Raw genomic sequence first — 26277 nt, forward strand, 5'->3', positions numbered from 1 at the left:
TTGTTTTCATGTTAGAAGGACAAAATGCCCATCTACAACACGACTGCTTCATTATTAACACAGAATATCTCACATACATGGGGTCCTAGAAAACTTTAATTGAAAGAAAAAAAAAAAGTCTCCATCCGTAACAAAGCAAAACCAATTTAAATGGAACATTTATTTCATATCTTCATGAAATCACACAAAAATATACACATTTAGCAGGAGTTTAAAAAAAACCAAAAGTCACAACGCCTTTGTTTAGCCTCATAAAGGACAGTGCCGTTGCTTTAGGGTATCCACAAGTTCCAAAAGAGCTCAGTATAGCACAATGGCAAATTAATGCTCCGATTGAAAACAAAGGAATCCAGCCAGGCAGTAGAGTTCAGCTTTCAGTCCACAGACCTGGGTATCCAAGCGATCTAAGAACACCACTCCGTTGTTTATATGTGTAATAACCACTTTAACATTACCGTAACTGATCGTGCCGGGGCGAGGGTGGGGGTTGACAACGCCGCAATCCATACAAATGATAGCTTTTTCACACCTACAATGAGGCACAATTTCCTAATAATACCTGGGCTACGACGCCGAAGTTTAAGGTCTCCATTACACAACAGACTACCTTTTTTTGCAAAGGTTTGCATAACAGCCCAGGAAGAAGCGGTTAAATCCGCAGAGATGACGTAGAAGCTGCTTTATTTAACCTTCCAGGCAAAACAACGTTTGACTAAAGGAAGAAAAAAAAACGTCCTTCCATGAGCAACACTTTTTGAATGTAATGGTGCTTTAAAAAAAAAATCCTTAACTGCACCAAAACCCACACATACTGCAAAAATTCAGATGACCAAAGAGGACTATATCGCTATTTTCGCCTCTTTCCTAATAATTATTATCTGGAACAAACCACTGAATCCCACCAGTCCATGCTCAAAATGTAATTACCAAAATACAATCAAACCAGGCGTGGGTTAAGAAGTTCCTTATTGTTTGCCGAGTGCATTAACTATACCAAGCGGACCATCAGCCTACAGATGCTTAAAGGCAAGTGTGCTCTTTCCCATAATGCCGCAGGCTGTTTTCAAACTCACAAATGTAGTTTTTTAGGTCGAGCCTAGCGGCAGCGTGCATACACTCTTCGCTCTGCGAGGAATGCTGTATTAGGGTATGCACTGGCAGCCCCGCCCACTTTACGCCCATATTGGTAGTTGGCTTGTGTTCTTGTCCTGTGTAAATGCTGGCATCTGATTCGTAAATAGGCTTGTTAGTCCCTCCTTGGTACCGCCTTGTCTGCATTTGTTACCGCCCATAACGACTGGACCTTTTACTGGTGGTGTTACAGTCTGCTTTATAAGCTGGTGAGCACTATTTTCTTTAATGCTCTTCCCCTATTCCACCCATGACATCCCAGCACCCGCCCGCTTTTATATTATTAAAGTGCTTGTTTACTTTACGGCACGGTCTGCTATAACTATAGCGGCCGCGCTTATTTATTGGAGCGGTCTGAACTTGCTCCTTTTAACCCCTTCCCCGCTCATGACGGAACCGTTCCGTCATGAGCCACGGTTGCCGTGTGCTCATGACGGAACGGTTCCGTCATGACACGACCGTTGGCGGCCGCTCCGCCTACGCGGCGCTGTTTCCCCGCCTGTGCGGGGGGACAACGCAAATGGGCGGAGTCATGACGGAACGGTTCCGTCATGAGCACAGCTCAACCGTGGCTCATGACGGAGCTGCTCCGTCATGAGCACAGGCCCACTGCGCTGCCCCCCTGCCCCCCCCAGCGCTGCAGCGGAATGTCCGCAGCAGCGAAGGGGTTAAAATGTATTATTTACTTATTTATTTTGCAAGCACGGGCTTTTAGCCTGGAGAAGCAGCCAATGGCGACCACATGCCGTTTTTTCAACAACAACAACTCCCACCTCCCCCTTCCCCATAGCTGTCAGAACTGGAAGAAGGCATCTGCTCCAAGATGCTGGAGTCAGATTTAACGTCTATTGGTAAGTAGAAATGGTTGTTGTACAATGCAATAGGTCTAGCATTTACACAAGTTTCAGCTATTGGCATTTTAAATGATAATGGCTTGTTTTGGTTTTGAAAACAGAAACAATAGCTTAAAGTCGTGTAAATGTGAGACCTATTGCAGTGCAAATGGTTAGTTTTTTTGTCGAGAGGACAAAGCCAGAAAGCTGAAGTTTGTCTTGAAGCGGATAGGAGATGTTGCTGTGCATGTGTGGAATGTTGGGGAAGTAAGTACATTACTTGATTTGTTGATAAAGGACTCTAGCGAAACAGACTTGACAGATATCCATCTTTATAGACGGGCACTGCCTTTACATCCGAGGAATGACAAGTAAAAGCTTGCCGTTTGTCTGGCCAAATGAACCAGTTTGGATTACTACTCTTACTTGGTGCAGACCCACCATACCAGAGGTCAAACTGAATGTGAAGATTTTTTTTCAGTCCCCACACACAGGCAAAAACAGCTTTGGTCATGTATATATGGTTAAATTCCAGTGATAAATTGGTTGTTGGGGGCGAACCAAACTGAGTAAATGTGCCCTTTTGAGCTCAAAGGATAATTAATGGCAATTCACATTCAATATATTTCAGGAGAGCACTAGCACCAGGACCTGGTTAGAGGGCTCTGGTGCACTTTCAGAGTCAAAACCATCAGCGCAGATAGATATGTGGAGGTGACCATACAAAAAGAGCACTCTCCTACAGTCTCATTAGCTATAACGCGCCTACGCTGGTTGCTTATCAAACAAGGAAACAATTTTAAAGGGTCTTTGTCTCAAGGACAGCTTATCCTATTCTGAGAAATACAACCTGCAGGAACATAAGACTGCTTCGCACAAGCAGAAATCTAGGCTCACAGTCATTGCTTCTGTTCTCGGTCCCCCCCCATATCAAATGCTCTCGGTTAGGAGGGTGCTCACACCGCCTCCTGGGTCAACAACTATGGAATTGCCACAGCTCATGTATTAAATTCACCCAATAACATGTAAGCTTCAGGAATGCTTTCCTTGTCTTTGTTATAACCCCCTCCTGTCCCATGTGTTCCTCTCAAGTCACAGAAACTTTCGAAATTTACAGTATTTAAAAATGAGACTCCATTTAAAAACAAATGACCACATGTTTCATTTTGCTTCAACACAGCACATACAAACCTTTTGGCTGCCCGTTCCTCGACTAGGATACCCAATGACACTTCCAATAATAAATGATGTAGCAGGTGTAATGATTCAATTTTGAAATTGCATGGCCCCTCCACCCCCGATTGTCGCCCTCAAATGAGTTACCCTCTGCAAGCTGCCATACCATATGTCTCAGGGTACTGCCCTGATGACCGATGCGCTTCCTCTAGGTCAACATTTTTTAACCCTTCTTCGGTAGACCCCAACTGATTCACTACTGGAAGTCAGAGACCCCCAACCTAAGCAATTTCTATGATTTCAACCTCAAAATAATACACAAAAATATAGAAATCCACTAATTATGTAATATTTAATCCGCCAACAAAAACTACACAAAAATTAAAAATTTAATTGCAGGGTTGGTTGGGCAATTTATAAATCTAGTTTTGTTTCTAGATGAAACAACGTGCTAGTCTAGGATATCTTTTTTTGCTCGTAAAGTGTGCTCTCTTTGTCTGCATGAGCTTCAATTGTGGCAACCAACCATCCAAACTAGATTGTTTGTTCTAGTTGCGCTGCTTCCAAGAGTCAGGCTAGGGATATCAACTTCATTATCACCCTCCAATTTTAAATTATGTACAAGGTATTTAAAAAAGGTTTAATTCTGCCTTTGTTTATATGCTTTTAACCGGTTACCATTTAATTTTCTAAACAGTCAAGCACCCCGGGTACAGGCTTTGCAGAACTCCAGAGGTCCATGAACCACAGGTTAAGAATCACTGCTCTAGATTATTCTTATAGGGTGGAATACAGATCTCTAACTCAGGAGGCATGCACACTATTCTGCAACCACTGTCCTGGATACACCACAGCATCAACAGACTACAAACACTTAACCGCTTCGCTCCGGCGCACATTTCACCGCTGTGCAGGCGAACGATTCGGACGGCCACAAAAAGGTTATGGAAAGTTCAGAAGGTGAGCATGTGCATGAATTTCCAAACACGATACAGTTATTTTACAATTGCTTTGTGCATGCATTCCAACCTTTTTTTAAATTCTGCAAAAGCACATCTTAACACTAGCAACAATGTAATCCAGAGAGGGCAATTATGAATAGGTACTATTCTCATTCCCTACACATCAAGCTGCCAGATTTAACAGGGATGTGGAATTCCTATAGCAAGACACCAAGGACATATCGTTTGGGTCAAGGGCAACATGCTTTCATGTGTATTTTGTCCTTTGGACAAGTAGGCCCAACCCCCTGCAGCACAAACCCTTTGGTTGCCTATTTGCAGTACCACATTATGGATCAGGAAGGGCACTTTCTGCAGTTAAGGTAATATTCTGTTCCTATGTTAATGCTGTGCAAACTTGTATTTATGGTTAATTAAGTGAAAGCCATTATTATTAGGGTGAGCGCTTTAAGTAAAAGATGTAAGCTCAGACTGCACTACTGACGGGGGGGGGGGGGGTCGGAGAGAGAGGGTGGGGAAAGGGAGACGGCTGTTTACAATAAAATGTGTTGTGGAAAAAAAACCGAGTGTTTTCAAGTTCACTTTCCCTCCAACAACTTTGCCCCCCATTCCCCCCAGCCCCCCCCTCCCCCCAACTTGGTTACCACTACATTCATCCCCAGTATGTAGGTCTGCTGAAACATGGCAACATAAGGAGACTGCAAGTATTCAAACACTACTATGGTATGAGCCTTTGCATAATCAGAGAGAAGCTGTAGCAGAGCTCTTATATAATGAGATTGCTGCTATAATTTGTCGCTGCACTACATGGCACCAAAGGGGCAAGTGGATTTTGTTACAGGACAAGTAGATTTATGTAGCAACCTGCCCCATGGACAAGTAAATATTGTATTAAATTCCACACTCCGGTTTAACTAATGGTGGATTAGCCAAAAGACATTGTGTGTGACGCTGCTATAGCGATAAGAAGCAGTCGTAATGTTTTTCGGACCAAGTATGCTCAGACACATTCCCCAACAAATATAGAATCCTATTTATAGTTCTTTCCTTCGGAGAATATGGTGTAGCATGAATATGCGCAGTAGCCTGAAAACGCAATAGGTCTCACCTTTTATTAAGTTAAAGCCATTTGCTTTGCTATACAATACAATTAGCAAAGCAAATGGCTTTAACTTAATCAAAGGCGAGACCGATTGCATTTTTTAATGCCTTTTTAGGGCACAGCGAGACTATAGAAAGCGGGTTTGAAAAGTGCTCCCAAAAAGCAGATTGCATGGCTAGCACGCGCACAGTCACGCGCATCGTGCCGCCATGCAATCTGCCTTTTGGGAGCACTTCAAAGGGTCCGCTCCCCCGCCAAGCACGCGCGCCACCCTCCGCCGGGCTTGTTAAACCAATATTTTTTGTCTTTCTGCACCATGCTGGAAGTCATCACAGTTGGGAGCTGACTGGCTGAAAACGAACAACCTCCTTCTTTTCTCTTGTTGCTGTTAATATTAGAGCTCTATTCCGGTGTGTTTAAATCGTCAAAAAAAGTATATATATTTCACCACTCGTAAAGGATCGTCTCTACCAAGCCACTTTTAACGGCAAGCCTGTAGCTGGGTGGCGAGCCCCTACAAATCCATCCGACGTGTTCAGTAAAATCCAAATCGTATCTGCTTCCATAAGCGTGATTTAATTAATAACATTTACATTGCAGCAATTACAAGACTCACCGCGTTTCGGAGCTCCTGGCTCCTTGCGCACGAGCAATGCGACCGTCAATTCCTTCAGTTCTTAAAATACACCACGTGATTACTGAACAAACAGACGTGTACGGATCTTAACAATGGAGCCAATTTGAGAGCCCAGCCCAGCCCAGCCCCCACCCCCCCCCCGCCCCAGTTTTTTCATCCCTCTTAAAGCTCTGGTTAAACCATCCTGAGGACCACTCGTGGAAAATCATTGTAGATACTGTTGATTCATAACTAATGCTAGATTTATTTGCCCCTTTCGAAGTGACAGCTTGTTACCACCCCCTGCCCCTGAGCAAAGAAACATTTTTCCTGGTTGTAGTGACAGTGGGTAATCCGCTACTAGTCACCCTAGACGGCTGGCTTGTCTTGCCTGGTCCTAGCACCAACTCTTCATAAAGTCTCGAACTGCGGGTTGCTTATTTCCAGCACTAGTCGCTTTTTCCGCACCTCCCGTGTTTGCACGGAGAGGTGAGCTAGAAAAAAATTCACGGCCAGACATTTAAGTTGCTCCATGGACAAGATAGATTTTAATTTGTTTCCTTGTGCGGCCGCACAGGTTTAGTATTTTGAGAGCCCGGGTATGTCAGGCTGCGTTCTCCAGCTGCGCAGCAATTAGCCTTTGGAGATGATCAGGTCAGGCTGGAGTGGAGGTCGGCAGCGTCATAATCTTCAGCGGGAGGTTTGCATAAAGTAAAGTGTTTGTCTACCGCCATTAGCCGAACCTTGGCAGTTCGTCTGTTTTTGTCTTACCTTTTATCGTGTATACTTTCACCTTGTAAACCTGGTCATAATGAAGTTACTGGCTAGCCTTGTACGGTCTGAAGCCCATCAAACAATGCGTTGTCCTGTTTCTCGCCCAGTGTATCGCAGCCTTTCCTACTTTTAGTGATTAAGGTACAGGCTTGAGTTGTTGCGTTTAATGCCTGTGCCCCATGACCTGGCCCCTTGGAATAATTTTTCTTGACAAGATTAGTAGTGCATGAAGCGTCATTTTGTTCCAAACAATTACCCCCAGAGCCTCGAGAGACTTATAGTCAGGATGCATGGGCGGCGGAAGTGGGGCGGCGGGGGGGGTGTTGGGGTTGTGCCGACCTCTAAGAAATGCTTTCTCGAGTTGGCTTTTGGGCCAAGCGGGTTGCGCCAGAGTATAGCAACACTCGAGACAAAGAAGCAGGTCTCCCTGCATCTTCGCTGAGCAAAATTTAATTACAACACAGGCCTTGTATTTGTTTTTATATGGGTTGTGAATGTTCTTGAAGCCCTTCATATATCTATTCACTCTTTCCTGCTGATTGTCTTTAGCCAAGACCATTCTATCAGAGCTCTATTTGCCAAACTGTATATGCAGTTTTGCCCTTTCGCTCTTTAAAAATCCGTTGTCTAATGTTGAAGGTTTCCTTTAGTTGTTGGCAAGTGGAATGTAGGGGGAAGAGGTCGCCTGACCCTGTACCACAGACTTCCGGGTCCTAGTTCCCAGTTCGAGATATGTCATAAGAACATTGCTGCGTGATCACTTTCGCGGCCGCTTTGATGTCCTCAGTGAGCCTCGCGGCCACTGAGGACATCAAAGCGGCCGCGAAAGTGCACACAATTTGCCAGCCTGCGTGCCTCTCTCCCCTACCCCCTCCCTTATCCCACTTCCTGCTTGTTTTTTTTTTATATCAGTAAGCACGCCTTATTTTTAACAGCTTCCAACATGCAAAAGAAGCGGCATGACGCGAGGGGCCATCTTTTAGCTAAAACATTTTATTTGCTTTTACAAACCGCACTTTTCTTTAACACTGCGACTTTTTTTTTTTAAACATTTTATTTTACCCAGAACTCAAACCGCGCTTTATTTATAACACAGGCGCACACTCAACAGAAGCGTGGGTAAACAAACTTTGAGCCGCGCCGCCTTTCTTTTGTTTTGTGTGGTGCAGCATGTTCAGTTTTTACGGCCCCCCCTGCTTCACATTATGAGCCCTCCCCATCCTCTGAGCACAAATGGAGCCTCTATCAATCAAACGAAAATGCTTCCTCATTCCTCCTCCCGCAGCCATTCCCTGCTCTGCCCGACCTCATCCCTCTCTCCCAACACCCCTATGCATAGGTCCTGCAAGCGCATACAAGTACAAGCTTCACCGCAGCATTTCTATTTTTAAAAATGTAGCATGTGTAGGCATTTCCATCCTCAGCCATTCCCTGCTCCGCCCGACCTCCTTCCTCGCTCCCAACACCCCCATGGGCGCCTACAAGGTACGAGCTTCGCAGCTGCAGCATTTGTATTTTCAAAAGAATAGCGTGTGTAGGCATTTGCAGTTTGTAAATGCTCAGTCACTACTGGTAAATAAATATTTGAGTGTGTAGACTTTAGCATGTGAACTGCCAGAGCCGCGAAGAAATGCTTTCACATTCTTCCCGTATCAACCAGTCTGTCACCAGAACTGGCACAGATTGTTGGGCGCTTGACATGATAAAAAGGCAATGAGAGACTTGAGCAAAGCGGTCCTTTTAGACAAGTGCTATTTGACTCATGGGACAAAGTGCTCAATACAGGCAGCGTGCAATCAAAGGGTGAGCAGACAAATTGACTTGCCATCCCTGCCTGCAACGAGTACTGCCACTTCAGGGCTAGTCTGCTTAAGGACGCGATGTTAACCAAGAGGGCAGGAGCTGAACATGAGGTCAATACAACACGTATTAAGGTCTCGCATTTGCAAGAGTTTAAGCAATTGGCATTGTAAATGACAATGCTTTTTATTTAGGTTTTAAAAATCAACACATAAATAAAAGGCATTGTCATTTACAATGCGAATAGCTCAAACTCTCGTAAATGCGAGACCTATTGCATTACAAATGCTTGTTTTTTTAAGTTGCTGCAGCGATAACTTTTGCATGACAGGCTAGGGACTGTTGCCATGTTCAGGCTGGAGTCTAAAGAGTGGGAATAGTGCAGTAAGTCACAAGACTGGGATCATTGCTGAGATTAAGCCATAAAAGTGAAACTGGAGAGGACTAGTGAAGGCAAGCCTTGCAGCACTGATCAAGATAATAGTCAACAACAACTCACAGTCTTGATTGCAGACTTTGAGCTGGGCTCTGGGGAAATTTAGACTAGCTTGGTAACCCAGTTCGTTTATCAATTAATCTTTATTCGGATAAAAATATCCATAAAAGCACCAGTTCATCACTACCAATAGCAAATACAATACAAGTTTTCAAACGTATAAATATACAGTATCATCCAATGCAAATACAAAATTACAGTAGTAAAATCACAATAAAAAGGTTGGACGGGCCTGCGAAATCTAGCAGCATTACTAACAAAGTATGAGGTTTAAACCAGTGTGCAAAGTCGGCTGTATGTTACAAATAAAGTGCAATAACGTACAATAAGTCAGACAATGATAGGCAACAAGGTACAGATATAATTTAACTAAAGCCCCATTTTCAATTCTACCAATACTAGCAGCATTATCAAAATATTTAGTTACGGGCAATATTAATGACCATTATAAGAGCAAAGATAAAAGGTGAATTTCACTAGGCAGGGTTACAAAATTTGTGGCACATTCAAGTTCGTTCATGGATGCACGTGAGCGTACCGCAGCTTGTAAAAACGTGCTTACTCGGAAGATCAAATAATCACTTCCTAGCCGTAAAATTTCAAAATATGCTCATTTAAAATCAAAAATAGCCCATGCCTTAAAATAGGGAGTTAAATACTGTTTTGTTTATCTAGCGTAAAATTTACAAAAGATAAAAAAAATGTAGCAATGTTTGTTTACTACCAATACCGCATGGGCAACACAGCTGCTCAAGGTTGCTATTAAATCCTATCGGGAAGCAGAGTGAATATTTTATACTACCATCCCTAAGGCGGAAGAGTAAACTCCTTTTCCATCTCCCTATATTCTTCCTGAGCTATTTCTGTGGCATATGATGTGGAGTGCTCGGTACCTCCAGAAGGGGCATATACCTAACAATCGATGATTTATGATACTCGATGTTCTGTCTTTCTTTATGATGCAGGTCATACAACGCCCCCCTGAGTGATTTTGTACTTATGCCTTCCAGTGCTGGTGGACATAAAAAAAAAAAATGTGCTCCAACTTCACACTGGCTAAACTGTTTTTAACTACAACAAGCCAGGGTATGCTACCACCCTTATCGCATTTAAGGCAATCTATAACTATCTCTTGTTAAAATCGCAGCTGGGTTCTGCCATATTTTTAGCCAGAATATAGCTGGACGAGACCTCCTAGAATCCTCCACATGATGTAGGTTCAAATCCTTGTGGCATATGCAAGTTGGAGATGAAATTTGAGCCCCGAGAATTTTTCTGCAAAATCTATTCTCTTCAATTTGAATCCCGCTACAATTTACATACCCCCCAGACTTCAGCACCATAGGTGGCCGTTGATACACATTGCGATTTATATATCTGGATTAAAGGTAACACCACCCCTGGTTGTTTTGGCTGCCGAAGGCTAATTATAGAATTAACCGCTTTAGAAAATTTGCTTCTGCTATGGGCTACATGGGCTTGCCAAGAGCCCGATTCTGAAAAAACGAAGCCCAGGTAAGGAAAAGTGCTTGTGCGTGTTAGGGATTCGCTGCCCGATGTTATAGAATTAATGCAGTGTTTTTTCGGCCCACACATCTTTATAGAAGATTTTTTTAAATTAGTGCAAAGGTGCAGTTCGGTCATAAAAGACACAAACCCAGTAACTAAAGTGCGAAGTGCGTTGGGGGTGCGACCCATGAGGACCGCATCGTCTGCATATAAAAGCACGGGGAGTAATTAGCCATTAATTTTCGGTACATCATTGGTCAATTTAGACAGGGAGTTATGTAGTTCATTTATATAAAGAATAAAAAGTAGAGGGGCTAGAACACAACCTTGTCTGACCCCTCTACCAATAACAATATCCCCAGAAACCTCCGCATCATTGCTTATCCTCACCCGTGCCTTCAAATCCCTGTGCAAATGCGCCAAAAAATGAACCATAGCCTCATCCAACCCATAATTTAAAAGAATCTCCCATAGACGCGATCTACTAACAAAATCAAAGGCCGAGGTTAAATCCATAAAACCCAAATAAAGTGGAACTTTGAGCGTATATTTGCCCAAAATAAGATTTAAGTTCAAACACTGTTCGACAGTTCCGACATTGCTTCTAAAGCCCAGCTGACAAAGATTTAAAATTTGGTTGTCATCAGCCCATTTCCTAATCTTCCTAAAGACAACCCTGCCCAAGATCTTCAAAGTATTGTCTATCAGGGAAATTGGGCGGTAACAGCTGGGATTGGATCTGTCACCTTTTTTAAAAATGGGCACGATGATACTAGTCGACCAGGTACTCTGGATAGCCGTATTGGTCAAGTTATTAAAAACATTGCATAAAAAAGGGAGCCCAAAAATCTGGTTCATGTTTTATACGGTACATTGGTAGCCCATCCGGGCCTGGGGCTTTATTCCCTATACTTTGTTTTATGGCATCCTCGACTTCAATTACAGTTATAGCAACCTTTAAAACTGGGGGGCAGGTATGACTATTAGAGATCTTTGTGGGAGCTGTATAGATTCTGGCAAAGTGCTCCTCCCATAATTCGCTAGTTATGTTACAGCTTATGGGAGTAATATTTGAGCCCATGGACCTCATGGCTTTAACTTCTTTCCAGAATCCAGTTACATCCTTAAGTGAGGCAGCACTAGCAAGGTTATCCCAGCGCTCTCTCAATATCTCATCTGAGCGTAGTTTAGTTGCTTTCTTATAGCAAGCTCTCAATTATCTAACTCGGGTTATATCCCTAGGTGTGGCCACTAATACTTCACGCAGTTCTCTGTTAGCCCGCGAGCATATGCCATCGAACCATCTGGGATTCTTGTTTGAGTTGGTAACAGGTCTTGAGATTATATGTTTGATACCAACACATAAACCACTAAAGGCCTCAATGATCTCTGCACCCAAGGTGATGCTTGATAGGCACGTCTCAACCAGTAAGGGATACGATTTTATCATGCGTGCGAATAGGGCTTTATTATCTATGCCCTTCCAAATCACTCTAAGTTTGTCAGTTGATGCCTCCAAATGTTTGGCCCCTATTTCCCTTTGGGTAATACATTTTGAAAAAAGTCTAAGTCTAATGGTTGTTAAAATTGGGTTATGGTCGCCTTGGCTGGTACATAAAACCTCAGCCTTTGCTAAAAAGTTTACCAGTGAAGATGATATAAAAACAATTTATAATAGATGAACATCCACGTCCTCTACAGGTAGGCAGTGGACCCTTATTTGAGTCAACGCCTGCCTTTTCCATTACATTAATTAAATTACCGGAAGATATATAATTGCGAAGTTCCTCCCCTCTTATACATTGGTTGGCCCTATCCGGGGCAATGATTGTATTAAAAGCTCTAAAGACCCTGCTGTTCCCTTAAATGATCCTTTTATTGTTTTCTTTGTCTTCAGCGCTGGGAGGCCTTTGGTAGCCATGCGCTCTATAAATAGATTCATTCATTATCAATACCACTATGCAATCGTACGTTGAAGTCAGCGCCTAGGCAGATTCCGTCCAATTTACCATACCTCTGCTCGTCTTCTAATTTATCAATAAATTCAAACAAATTAATAAAATTCCTATTTGGTAGTGATGTAAAATCATTATTATAAAAATGAGTTAAACATATCGAGGCCCCATTTAGGGTGCCAACACGCCATGCGTGTATTTGGAGGGGATTTGCCACAACCTGATTGGGAGGTGGGTGGGGGAGGGAGTTGAGAAGTTTCAATTTACTCATGTATTGGTACGATGGAAATGGTTTCTTACAACGAGCCAGGGTTACGCTTTATCCTTGCACAGGGTACACATCCCAGTTGGTGGACACTATGATGTACAGCAGCACTGTAAATACTACGCGGAGCGGGAGGTGTGATGATGGGCGCTAGGATATTGACATGGAACATTAGAGGTCTCGGGGACTACAAAAAGGCTAGATTAATGCATGGGTTCCTCTCCAGACATAAGGTAGATATATGCTTCCTCCAGGAAACGCATATTAACTCCGTTCCATCGCCTAGGTTGAAACACTCACGGTGGGCACGGGTATACTCCGCCATTTATTCTAACTACGCTAGAGGGGTGGCGATCCTCATTCACAGTGGGCTGGGCTGGACTGGACAGAACACCGCACTATATTGGACAAAGAGGGTAGATACGTTATAACACATGGCACACTCCAGGGGAGACCACTAGTGCTGGTGGCCGTATACGGCCCTAATGTAGATGACCCAGAATTCTTCAGAGCTGTATGGGCCCAGATCACGCTACTGGATTGTTCAACAGTTATCCTGGGTGGGGACTTCAATGTGGTGCTCAATGATGCGTTGGATCGTAGAGGCGCTAGGGGCCCACGCACACTAGAGCCCGTCAGGCTATCTTAGATATTATGGAAAAGGGCCTGTTGGCGGATGTGTGGAGATCCAGACACCCCAATGTCACAGTGGGGACATGCATAACGAGTCAACATGCAGCTTGGTCTCGCCTGGACTACTGGCTGGTGTCGCCAGATGTGGCTTCCTGGGTGGTGGGGGTGGACATTCAGGTCAGGTTGCTCTCAGATCACGCCCCCCGCTTATTGGAGATAAAAGCGCCAGATGCCCCTACACGCGCTTTCTCCTGGCGGTTACCCCCTCATGCGCTTACCGACTCCGTCTTCACTGAAGAGATCAGGGCAGACATTGAGAAATATTTTGCAGACAACGCGGGGTCAGTGTCCACCGAGGCCGTCCTGTGGGACGCGTTTAAGGTGGTGATCCGTGGCCAGTGCATCTCGCGACAGGCGGGTGTCCTAAAAGCACTCCGCTAGACCCTCGGCAAATTGGAGAGGGAGCTACAAGAGTTAGACGTGCACTTCTGCAATGATCCTTCACCCGAATTGGTGGTACAGATGAAGGCCAAACTGCTTACATTCAGCGAAGAGGCACAGCGCGAGGTGATATTCCTGGGCAAGCATGCAGAGGCACGTACATACGGGGAGGGGGACAGACCGAGCAAAACCCTAGCGAGGCTCCTATCTCCACGCGCACAATCAAACTATATTCACTCCATTAGAAGCAAAGAGGGGACACTCATTGTTGGACAGGAAGCGGTTCTTAACACATTTACAGAATTTTACTCGACTCTATATACCTCATGACAGGCTACCGCTCCGGAATCCCTAGAAGGTTCCCTGGACTCAATAGCCATAGTATGGTTTAACGACTTCCATCGCCGGTATATGGATGCCCCATTTACTGCCAAGGATATAGCTCAGGTAATAATGAGTATGCCCGCAAACAAGGCCCCGGGTCCGGATGGTCTGACGACGGCCTTTTATAAGGCCTATGTTGAAGAACTGGCCCCCAGACTTCACTCGGTCTTTGCCGAGGCCCTGGAGTCTGGCACCCTGCCCGACTCGATGCGCGAAGCATTAATAATAACGCTGCTAAAACCGGACAAGGATAGCCAGGTGTTGGACTCGTACCGCCCCTTATCACTAATTAATGTTGATGTTAAAAATCTACGCTAAAATCATCGCGGACCGACTGCAGCCCCTGCTCCCCATGGTGGCACTGCCCGATCAATCTGGGTTTATCCCCGGCCGAGCCACGTCGCACAACCTTAGAACGTTATTTTCAATATTAAAAACTATCTACATCCTTCCATACAGGCGGCGGTCATTTTTTTAAACGCTACGAAAGCGTTTGACTCGCTGGAATGGCCCTACCTTTTTAAGATCCTCGGTAGGATGGGTTTTAGCCCCCTCTTCATCAACTCGATTAGACTGCTATTCGATGCGCCCAGGGCGCGGATGTGTGTGTGTGTGTGAACGGTCTGATATCCCAGCCGTTTGCTATCTCCCGCGGGACTGGGCAGGGCTGCCCCTTACCCCCATTGCTCTTTGCCATTGCCATGGAGCCTCTTGCGGCCAGGGTCAGACAACATCACATGGCAAGGGGCATCGGATTCAGCTCTCGCAGCTTGCTGATTTCCCTATATGAGGATGATGTCACGCTGTATGTCACCAACCCCGCCGAGAACTTAAACCCATTGTTGAGGGAGTTTGTCCGTTTCGAAGGTCTAGCAGGGGTATCCATCAACTGGTCCAAGTCTGTCGCGTTCCCTTTGACAGATACCACATCGGAGGTGCGGTCTGATTATCCCCTGCGCTGGGAAGCTGACGCCGTCAAATACTTGGGGGTCTGGATCAGCCGCAACCTCAAGGATCTCTGGACTCTGAATTTTGGCAGGGCAGTGGACTGGTTGGAAGGGAAGATAGAACTGTGGAACAGGCTCCCCCTGTCTTTGGTCGCTAGAATAGCCCTAGCAAAAATGGTGGTCCTTCCCAAATTCTTATATCTATTTGTAAACCTTCCAATACCCCCGACTGTGCACTTTCACGCCCGGGTGCGGGCACTGCTGTTGACGCTGGTCTGGGCTGGTGGTCAGGCGAGAGCATCTTGGGCGCTGCTTACACTCCCGTTGTGGCAGGGTGGACTGGGGGCCCCAGATATGCAACTATACTCGCTATGTGCGCAAGCACAATTTCTACATTTTTGGGCTTTTCCCACCCCTTGTCAACTGCATGTTGCGGTGGAACTGGCTGCCGCGGCTCCGTTACCGCGGAGTGTGGCGTTGTACGGGAGGGCGCCTCGTCCATCAAAAGATGTGGACACAGTGGCCATGCTCCGATGGACATGGCGGGAACTGCAGAGGAGGGCAAAACTCCCACTTCTTTACGCGCCGGCCATACCCCTGCGAGGCAATCCAATGATGCCCTGCCTACAGGACAGCGGGGGTGACGTCACTATCAGGGGGAAGCCCCTGCACACTTTTGCAGACATCTACCCCAAGGGCACCTTCAGGGAGCCCGGTTCTGGAGGGGCGGATCCACCCGAGTCCTTTTCTGACCTCTTCACTTACTATAAGCTCAAAGAATCCTGTAAAGCACTGTGGCCTCAGTTTCCAGAAGAACCCCCACAGTTACTGGCGTTACAAAACTTGCTCTCGAGGGCATCTCCCAAAAAACTTGTGTCCCGGCTATATAACTGTATGCAGGCACAGTCCCCCGTTGTTGTACCTTCTTCCATGCACGCATGGAATGCGGAATTGGAAGATCCCTTGTCGGAAGACCAGTGGACCTTCTGCTGCAGACAGCTAACGGAACTATCGCCTAATTACAGGTTGCGACTGGTGCATTTCAAGTTTTTACACAGATACTATCGTACACCAAAGTCGTTGCACCGCATGGGTCTTAGGGAAGACGATACGTGCTGGAAATGCGGATCCGAAAATGCCTCTTTTATGCATGTTGCATGGAGTTGCCCGAGGAGTACTGGTCAAACATTTTTGTGGCTATTAATCAAATTTTACTCAGAGCCGATACGCCAACTCCACACCGCGGGTTATTGGGGTACTTTCAAGATACTGCACCGAAGAATAGGAAATTACATGCACTATTGCTCCTTTATGCTATGAGACAGGTGGCGGTGCGCTGGGGTCGTAGATCGCGAGAAAGAGCGGGCTCCCCTAAGTCCACACATTCGGGGTCTGGGGAGGTCTCTGATGACATGGGTTGACGCTGTCAGGCGGGGGGTTGCGTTCGCCTGTGCCGCTGAGCCCGGTGCACTTCCACATTTCATTGACACCCTCTGAGGGCGGTGGGACTAAGCTCGTGCCTCGTTGTCTGGGGGGTGCACTGCCAAGACAGGCCTGACCCGGAGTCCGGATTCAACTGTGCGTAGTCCTGCGCCTCCTGCAATGTACCGCAGTCAGGTCTGTGTGTATTCTTTTCTTTGCGGCCGTGTCCACGTACTAACTCTGGGATATCTCCTTTGTAAGTGTTGACCCTCTATTGCTAGAGAAATCAGTTTGGTTTATCCTATGCTGCTTTCCGTTCGTACCATCGTTTGTTTTGTTTCTGTTCATCTAAAAGTGAATTTGGGTGTAAAAGAAAACCGATACTTGTGTACATGATATTTTACAGTGTCAAATTGGTTTTGAGGTCACATGTGTTTGAGGACGCCGTGAACGTACGCAACTGTAATGTCATTGATTTGCTAACCTGAATAAACAAAAATTTAAAAAAAAAAAAAAACATAGGGGCCCCCTGTGAATAAACCGTGGCTTGAAAGTGCTCGTTATTGGTCACCAAAGGTTTTATACTACCCCCAGCTGAGATCTTTATCCATGTTGATAACCCCCCGCATGGGCGACCTGTTTTGGGGCCGGGTACAATGCTATTATAACATGCAAATCCTTCAAGGAACAATTCATTTGTGCACCTGGTCTCCTGGAACATCAAAATGTCATAGTTACTAACCAGATCGACCCACTCCATGGAATTCAATTTAGATCTTAGTCCTGCGATGTTCCAGCTTAGCCCATTTGAGTTAGGATCTAGAGGTCTGGGTTCAGTAACAACCAGACAGACTATTAAGGGTTTCACTAACTCTGGTACAGTAGTCGATAGTTGACTCGATAGTCAATCCTGGCTCTCCAGACTAGAAAGAACGGTAAACAGATTCTGTGTAGTCTGTGTCGGGATAGTAAGACTACGTGCACCCAGAGGAGGTTTGTAGAAAAATCCCAGAGGTAGTGAGTGTATGAGGGTTGGGGCAATGTTGTGGTGGATTTGTGCTCTTAATAGCCATTTCACCAGGGAGGGACGTTTAAAATTCACGACTATACAGTCACATGTAATGTTCTTATCTGAGGGTCCTACCCATCCTACACGTCGCACCATTAAAATGTCATTGCTTTCACCATCCCTAGGCCCTTATGCTTCAATAACCAATCGATACTCTTATTCTTGAGTTGCTCCCAGGACTCCGATTGGTCTTTCTTCAAGGGAGGAGCGCCAGCTAAAATTACAACATAGAGGCAGGCTTCAGGTGGTAAGTGGAGGACATCTTCAGATGGATTCTTAACCTGAGTTTCAACAGTAGAAGTAACGTTCGGAACAGTTGCCATACTTGTGAGAACAGGGGCCAACAGCACAGGGGCGGCTGATACTAAATTTCGAGAAACTATTGCTAATGGTCCTATTGCCAAGTGCTGCGTTTGACAAGGGCATCAAACTGGGGATGGGTTTGGGGCTCTGCAGCATTGGTGCCCATCACGGCCTCTCCCACATCCACACCAGTCCGCTCTTGCACTAGCCCCCATGCTCTCTGCACCAACAGCATTTCCAAGGGTGCATCAGACCTCTACTACACATCAATCCAGCACTACAACACATGTGCAGCTGTGTCACCATTAAAATGTTACAAATCACCAAAGACAACTGCATTAGCCATCGCACCCTGACTGAGCACCTGTGTTCTTCAACTGCACAACACCCCATGTGTGCAGTACTGTTCACGCGGAGGGCACCAGCTCTCCACAGCTGTAACAGTATTAATACCCAACGGGCACCAGCAACCCCTTGTGCCGCCAATGGCTTCCTCTCCCGGTGTTGCACTAGTGCTCAAGAACTGCACAGTTCTCCTTGTGGCTGGGTGACTGGTACCAGCCACGGTCTACAAAGCTGCAGCAGTCCTTCCAAGGTGCATCGATTAAATGCCTGCAAGGCTGCAGCCCCCGGCTCCGTGCATCGGTCTAATGCATGCCCCATAGGTGCACTTCTACATCGATATCTGACTGATGCACCAGGGCCCCCCCAACCACCAGTTGCCACTACTCCCCCCTTGATGCTCAGAAGAGCCATCCGCCCTCTCTCTCCGGGGAGCTCGGGGTGAAGGTGGACATGTCCCTGCCGGACTCCCCCTCCAGGCTTCGCTCAGGGCGCCGCCACGGCCGCCGTAAGTACGGAGCAGCCAATACCCAGCACAGCTGAGGGAGAGCGGAACGGAGGAGGTCTGCGGGCAGAGGGAAGGGGGAGGGGGGTGGGGAGGGCAATCTCATGCGTTAGCATGTAACTAAAAACATTACAATATACAATATTATCACTCAACACACCATTAGAGCACAGTGAACAAACCAGTCGTGCAAAACCGAAACTGGCGCGTGAGCCCTGCCCAAGAGTACACTGTTCACTCAGAGCTTTGGAGAGGAGGGGACCGAGGCTGACACTCCAAACTATACTAAATACACTATAATAAACACAGACGCCCCGCGCTACAGACTTCAGTGAGGGGGGTATAGTCACAACTAGGACATGCAAAATAGATGGCGGAGGACAACTCCGGCTCGCACGCTGAAGGACCAGGCGAGTTCAAACATCCCTAGAAGGCTAGGGGCGCACCCTGTTCGGACTGCACGGTAGGAGAAGCCACATCTTTCACGGAGGGCAGGACCCTCCACATCCCGGGCTGCTCCCGCGGAGCGGGCAGGGCCTCGAGAACTGAGCTCCGCCCTAGATGCATTACTCACCCAACTACTCCCTGCCCTTGACTTAACCAGCTTGTGCAATGGCAGGGGCGGGTCAGAAAAAAACAAGTGTGAATTTAAGACGCGGAGCGCATACTTGGGTCATTCTTGAAAGAGCATGGCGGTTCAGTGGAACATCTTGGTGTATCTGTGCGTTCTGTTGTGGCTGAAAAGAAAATTACAGCACAAACAACTTACAAACGGAAGCCGGATGCTCCTCTCTATCTGCTTTGGGCGAGCGGGGTCAGCGTTAGCAATGCTATTGTGTAACCAAATAGCACTAGAGGGAGGGGGAGGAACCTCCTCCAGGCAGACGCTGGGAAAGAGAGCCCGGCCGGGGTGGGTGGGAAGGAAGGCTGAAGTTCGACACAGCGCCATGCACGTGTAGGGACAAAAAAATGTGCGCGCGTGTGCACAGCCCTACGCTAATGAAAGTAAACAAAGATGGCGTCGGGCTGTCCACATGCGTGTGCATTTTTTGTCCCTACACGTGCATGTTTAGCTTTGCGGATGGCGAGAGCAGCCGTCTTTGTCCATCTGGACGTGCATGCATTCAGCTTTGGCTGAATTGATTCCAAAAAGGTCCGCTCTATGGCGAGAGCAGCGCATGCGCTGCTTTCGCCAGGCAAGACCTAAAAAAGACATGGTTACTTTGAATATTACAAACATTGCCCTTAAAAATGACAGTGGGAAACGTAGTGTCTATTTTTTTTTTTATTTATATATGATCTATCAAGTTCTGGCATTTTACAAAAACAGTGCATTTGTAAATGAATAAACGATAGCTGCATAGTTTCACCTGCCTCAGGGTAGAAAGGAATACTCTTTTTAATGACCATCTAGGGTATGCCCAGTGTACATCGAACAGCCATCCATCTTACTTTTTACAGATGCATGACAAGCTCGAACATGGACAGTACAAGTTTTACATCAGGCATCCTCCACCACATTCAGAATGAAGACTCGGACAGTTCTACTCTGCCTCACACCATTACCTTTTCGAAGCTCCCATGCATCGATGTCAGGTTTGTTGAAGTACGTAACCCACCGAGCATCAAACTCTTCATCCGATTCATGCTTTGCATGGGAATAACAGCGAGCAGCTGCTGCAGCTGAGAAAGAAAAAAGAAAAATCAGCTAGGTTTGGATTTAATTTGTAATTATCCAAATTGCAATTTTTTTTTAAAAGAGACCCGATTCTCTCTACACCCAGTGATTAGCACACTTGACTATTGATGGATGTGAGAAGACTTAGTTCACCAACGAACAAATATATCACCCTTTGCAGAAGTGTAATTACAGATGTTTCTTTATAGAGATAGTGATATTGTATTGAGTTAACAGATTGTGTGTCACTTGTCAGCAAATAATACCCTCAAATACATATGTACCACCCTGGAAAGATTTATTAAACACATTCCTACTTAAAATACATTTTCACTTTGGTACTAAGTGAATCAATCGCTCATAGCTCAAATACGAAAATTGGGTATTTCCCTGTAATGATGGTAAGATCCAGCCACTTAAAAGACCCATTAAAACTCAAGAACGTTGGCTTATATCAGAGTACTCAACTGAGCAGGAGTTGCTCTGCCATCTTTACCCTTTCATGTTTGCTCTACAACTCATTTTACCTTGATGTCGACCACCTCTCCTCTGAAAAAGCTGGCAAGGACATTTAAAATCACTTGCATCATTTATTGCAGTTCAACAAATGAGTACACCATCACTAGACCAACATAATACAACTTGTTCAAAGTTAGCCCATAATATATGCATATCTGTAGGGTTCCTTTGTGATACTCCACTATGGTAAGCGGATGTTATAATCCAACAAAAATGACCGGGGTGGAGTGGGGTATTGGGAGAGTAAATGTTTACCAAAAAAAAGTTGGAATAATATGATCTAAGAAGTTCTGGTATACAAAAGAAAAGCTGAAATAACTACGGGTCTAGCTCGTTGCACCTTTACATTTACAATTCTTGAAAATTAGTGCACACACATGTACCAGTTTCAATTTGATTTCTGCTGCCCTGGTTCCTCGACAATCAGGCTTTGGACCATCCAACATTTGTAGAGTTCAACCCAGAGGGTCTACTGACACTGACAGTATAGAAAGATAATTGATGCTTATTGTTACCCTGCTCAATAGTGCTCATCTTGGGACCTCAGAAGGATAACAGACCGGTGGACAGACTAGCATTCAAACCGGTGGCTGAAGGATCAAACAGATCATTGTTGTGAATTCTTTAGTCCATTGAGCCACAAGATCACAAGATATGCGGGCCGCGATGGCTTCAAGATAAAGTTGGACAGTGACTGCATCACTGCCCGAATCCTCTTGCACTGGCGACAGTCTTTGGCAGTGTCAACTATGCAAAGCTGGTTTGCATGCTATACGTAGTGTCTCAGAAGCCTGGAATACGATAAAATCTTTGAGTGGGTTTAGCAATCTCTTCCCACTACAAACTTCTTTTTTGTTCAGTGCCTAGGCAAGTCTTGGCTCCTTTTGCCACCATCACCACAACGTACACCTTGCCATTCAACACATATGACGATAGAACTCATCATACCATTGATAATGCTGCAGACATTCCAATATTGAATGGTCTTGGTTGCAAACTTGGTGGCAGCCAAAGCACTGAAACGTAAATACGACAAAATTCAGCCCTACATCCATCCATCTGGAAATCTACCTTGGGCAAAATCCACTGGTCCAAGTGGCCAAACTATTTAGGTGTTACATTGGACTCTGCTCAACGACTGCTTCCATACCTGCATAAATAATCACCACATTTCTATGCATCTGGCCAAGCTTCATTGGCTACTTTTGCCAAGAGAAATGTGTTTAAGGTACTGTGCATGGTCCATACAGGTGTCAATTCACTGGATACATTTTTCTTAAGCAATTTACCTGGTCTACTCCTGCTGGTCAACTTCATCCATCTCACTTTCCCTGTGTCAAAGTCTTCACATTAAGATTGGCAGCCTAAGTGGATGTACCTTTTTTGTTGGGGAGAGCTATCAATCAAGTGACATCTGATGTCCATTGGTTTTTAACTATGTAAAAAACTAAAATGTTTATTTTTGTGCTCATTAATGCCCAACCATGGCTGAGCTTAGAATCTAGGAAATCGTCAGGTAACTAGGAGCCAAACAAGCTAAGCACCAGGAACTCTTCAGGTAACCAAGTGCACTACAAGCCCAAACTACAGAATGAGGGCATGTTCTTTGCTGATATTGAAGTATCACTAACAAGGTGATGGGAATTGATGGCCTATCAGATTGCTGGAACAAGTGCTGAATATTAGGGAAATAATGTGACATCTGCTTACTATGCAATCAATTGACTGCATGGCGAGGGAGACCAAAGGTTTTTAACAGATTCTATTATGGACTAGATGTTTAACGTCCAGTTTCAAAAATACTGTGTACGCACATACCACCACTTGTCTTCCTTACTTGCAATAACATCTTTAATTCTTGTTGTGAGGAGTATATTGGTGATTGGAAACATGTGATGCCACTACAAGAATAACTGAAGGACAAAGGGGCTTTAAAACCAAATATGTGAAAATACTACTTCAGCAATTACTGTAAAATACATTATACCCTAGTGAGAAGCATGAGCAAAATATTTATTCAGGAAAATGGACAATCTGTTAAAAGCAGTATAAATGAGTAATATCCATGGCATCCGTAACAACCATTTAGTCTTAAAAACAAGGCCATGGACTCAATTTTAAAAAAAAGTCTTAAAAAGACAGACCTGCCATGTGTATGTAGCTGAGCAGCATAACTATTTGTTTTTTTGTAGGCTCACAGCCAATTGATGAATATATCTACTCGGCAATAACTGCATTAAATGGGTCTGGCACTCTTCTCATTAAAGAGAAAAGTGATTCTTGCCAGCACACCGCATTAAATAAAAATTAGCAACTGGAAAAATGTGGTATTCTTCAGGATATTAAACACGGCCAGAAAGCTTAAAAAAAAAATACTGGACTCAGGAAAAAAAAAACTTCAAAGCAGAAGATGTACTTTATCGAATGTTAATAACAAAAGTTAGTTTATGCCCCGTTCCCGGCACTTATACCCAACTAGAGTCTGGAAACGCAAATATAAATAAAATATTTCTTACCGGCATAAAAAAAAAATTACTCTAAAAAAATACTTTCAGAAATAATGCAAATTCATTTTCTGTGGCTGTGCATAAGGTAAAAAACCCGAATTTAAAAGACCGACAATGAAAGGTTTATGCCCAATTTAATGCAAGAAGCCAACCACTACCACACTGCCAATTATTACTAACGTGTAGCTGCTGTTAAGTGTTAGGCTTGGAAAAAGATGATGGGACTAAGTCCACGAATGTTTGTAAGATAGTATCCTTCGTCTAGAGCTGCAAACAGCCCACATAGGCACAACTATTTTATATGGTAATATATCTGCATTTGTAGGACACCGCACCGAAACTGCAACGCTAGAGCACAGCTCTTGGGTGTAAATATTGCATAGTTCCGAGGTGCAATGCTCTGCAAACCACCATATTAAGTAACATTTTCTTGCTTTACCAATGCTACACTTATCTGTCATTCGATGAAACACAAAGGTCACATCTACCACTATGTAGAAGAGAATCAGAGGCCTAGTCAAAAGTGAATTTCCCCGTTTGTCTTTGAAGTATTTGCTGTACTATGTTCAATGTCACCTTCCTTATGGGTCAGCTGACTGCTCCCTGGGCCTCGGTCTTTCTGTTTCACAAGCAACACTTTCAAATACCACGACCGGTCATAACATACTTGGCAACGTGATTAGAGCAAGTAATATAGTTACCAATGGTTTTGGCCGTTTACTGATCTCATCTAGTCTCATCACCACAACAAATATTAGGTTTGCGCATAGAGTTATCTAAACCATTCCTAGGCTACATATAAAAAAAAAATCAAACATCACAACTGTATACGATTTCTTAACACATGAATTAAGTATGCTGATACATTCTACAATCGGCACCACATTCTACCCATGAATGTACCTGGCTGCATCAAACGGTGGGCGCTTACAATACTGCCCTCGGTACTTACAACATTGTAACCCAAAAGAGTACTCAGCACAATTTTAAAACATTTTGGGGATTTTCTAACCACGTCTCCCAACATTAGGAACCATATGGCATCTTGCCAAAGCCCATAACAACGCTATACGCCTACATAACACACAGTCCCTTTCTTTGATCTTAAATACCTTTGACCTCAACTACACACTCCAACGTGTTAGAGTGCACCGACGGAAAACTCCAGTGAACCTAAAGTTATGGCATCCATGCATCCTGAGCATACACGGCACATCTCAAAATACTCACGGTGCCTTCAACCTACTCAGCACATCTAGTACAGTGCACACTCCTCTCAGTGAGCACATTCTGTTAGCAGATGATTCGTTTCGGCTTGTAGTGAGCAACGAAAGCCTCTTTCCCATTTTCCGCCCTTACAAAAACCGCCCGGGATATCTACCCCCTACGCTCCACACTAGTGAAACGCAATAACACCATACCTGGTGCTATGCGATCTCGCTGACCTACACCCAAGGCATGCACGTCTACTTTATAGCAAGTTCCGGCTGATCTACACTCGGGCAGCGAGTTACTAGTACCCCAGTAAACCTGCTCAGTGACAAGCACCCAGACATTCGCTCCTTCTTCGATGACCCACCGAGCAGACAACACCCACTGCCCTCTTCTACCACCCTAAAGACTAGACCCCTGCAAAGACCAAACTCCCACAAACCTTCTACAATGACCACCAACTGACTACCACGCACCTTTGGTGATGCACCTGGGACAAAGGCCTCTCATGTGCCCTTCCCAAGTAAGAACCATGGCTAACCCGCCACGTGCAACGACCCCTTCAAACCCGCATCGCAAATCTCCCACCAAAAACAGATTGACAACTATCAACAACTCCCCCAAAGACTACTCATACTTAGGAACGCCACCCCGCTTCCCAGCGACGAGCAACACCCCAACAGGCTAACAATGCCTGAAGTGAAAACCCAGTTATCCCACACTTGTCCAGAGCACCTTGCAATCCCTCAACAGGCAACTAACACCCACTCACCTACTTCCCAGAATCCATGAGTCCATCACGCTTCAGCGAGACATCATTGCCTCTCCAACAAGCAAAGAGCTTCAAGACCGGACGGTATTGTAAACACCCAAAGGCTTTCACCTGCATGATACTACTGAAAGACCCCACCCGCATTCACCGTACTAGCCCAATACACCTTAAAATCCCCAATGACATACATCACCTTCCAGTCACCCACAACCATCCTGCTGGCAGCCCATTGACCCCATCTGACCACAGGAAGCCAGTAAAGTAGCACACGAGAAACCGCCAACATCTAGGACTCTGCAATTCTTTCCCATGTCCTCGTATCACACCAAGAGGTATTCACTCTTCCATGGGGTAGGCCGCAGGTTGCCCTCCAATGTCACTTCTTTCAAGGACATATGAAGCACCGGCTCTCACCTGGGGTTAGACTAGGCTGAACCAGCTGGCGACCCCGGAGCAGGCCACGTACTGCCCCGCTTAAAGCGCAGCGACGGACCAGCGAGGCTGCGAGCATGGCTGCGAACGGACGGAAGGCAAATGGTGTCTGGCTTCGACTTCACGATACACAGGAACGCGCCTTAAAGATGTCCCTCGCACGTTCCTGCTCAGTGGTTGCACCACACGCTAACCGGAAGCGCAGGCGTTCACGCCGGCTGCAATGACAGAGACACAGAAAGGGCAGCACGTAGTGCTAGAGGGCGAATGGACGTCCTGCGTACCGTGACGTAATCGCGCTACGAACGTTCCCGCACTCCAGTGCATGGAAGTGAAAGAAGGACTACAAAGGAGTACACTCAAGGGGAAGGAGGACTTTTTTTTCAAAGATAGAAAAAGGACTAGTATAGCAAGGTCACTATCTGCCCCTTTCGTATACGTATTTAACGAACAACTTCCTAGCTATTGTGAAGGAAATGTTTAATTCTATGT

General features: G+C 45.4%; 1 protein-coding gene across 1 annotated transcript in view; it reads right to left on the reverse strand.

The window, feature by feature from the left end:
• COX5A (cytochrome c oxidase subunit 5A) overlaps positions 1–26072 on the reverse strand; it is a 44257-nt gene extending 18185 nt beyond the window's left edge. The window contains exons 1-2 of the mRNA XM_085643815.1: positions 25768–26072; positions 20232–20348 (exon numbers count right to left, since the gene is read on the reverse strand). Of these exons, the coding sequence (XP_085499941.1) occupies positions 20232–20348; positions 25768–25864 (214 nt within the window). The 5' untranslated portion in view covers positions 25865–26072. The remainder of the gene's footprint in view (positions 1–20231; positions 20349–25767) is intronic.
• Positions 26073–26277: the final 205 nt, after the last annotated feature.

This window comes from Triturus cristatus, chromosome 3_1 (assembly GCF_964204655.1).
Source record: "Triturus cristatus chromosome 3_1, aTriCri1.1, whole genome shotgun sequence".
Classification (NCBI taxonomy): domain Eukaryota; kingdom Metazoa; phylum Chordata; class Amphibia; order Caudata; family Salamandridae; genus Triturus; species Triturus cristatus.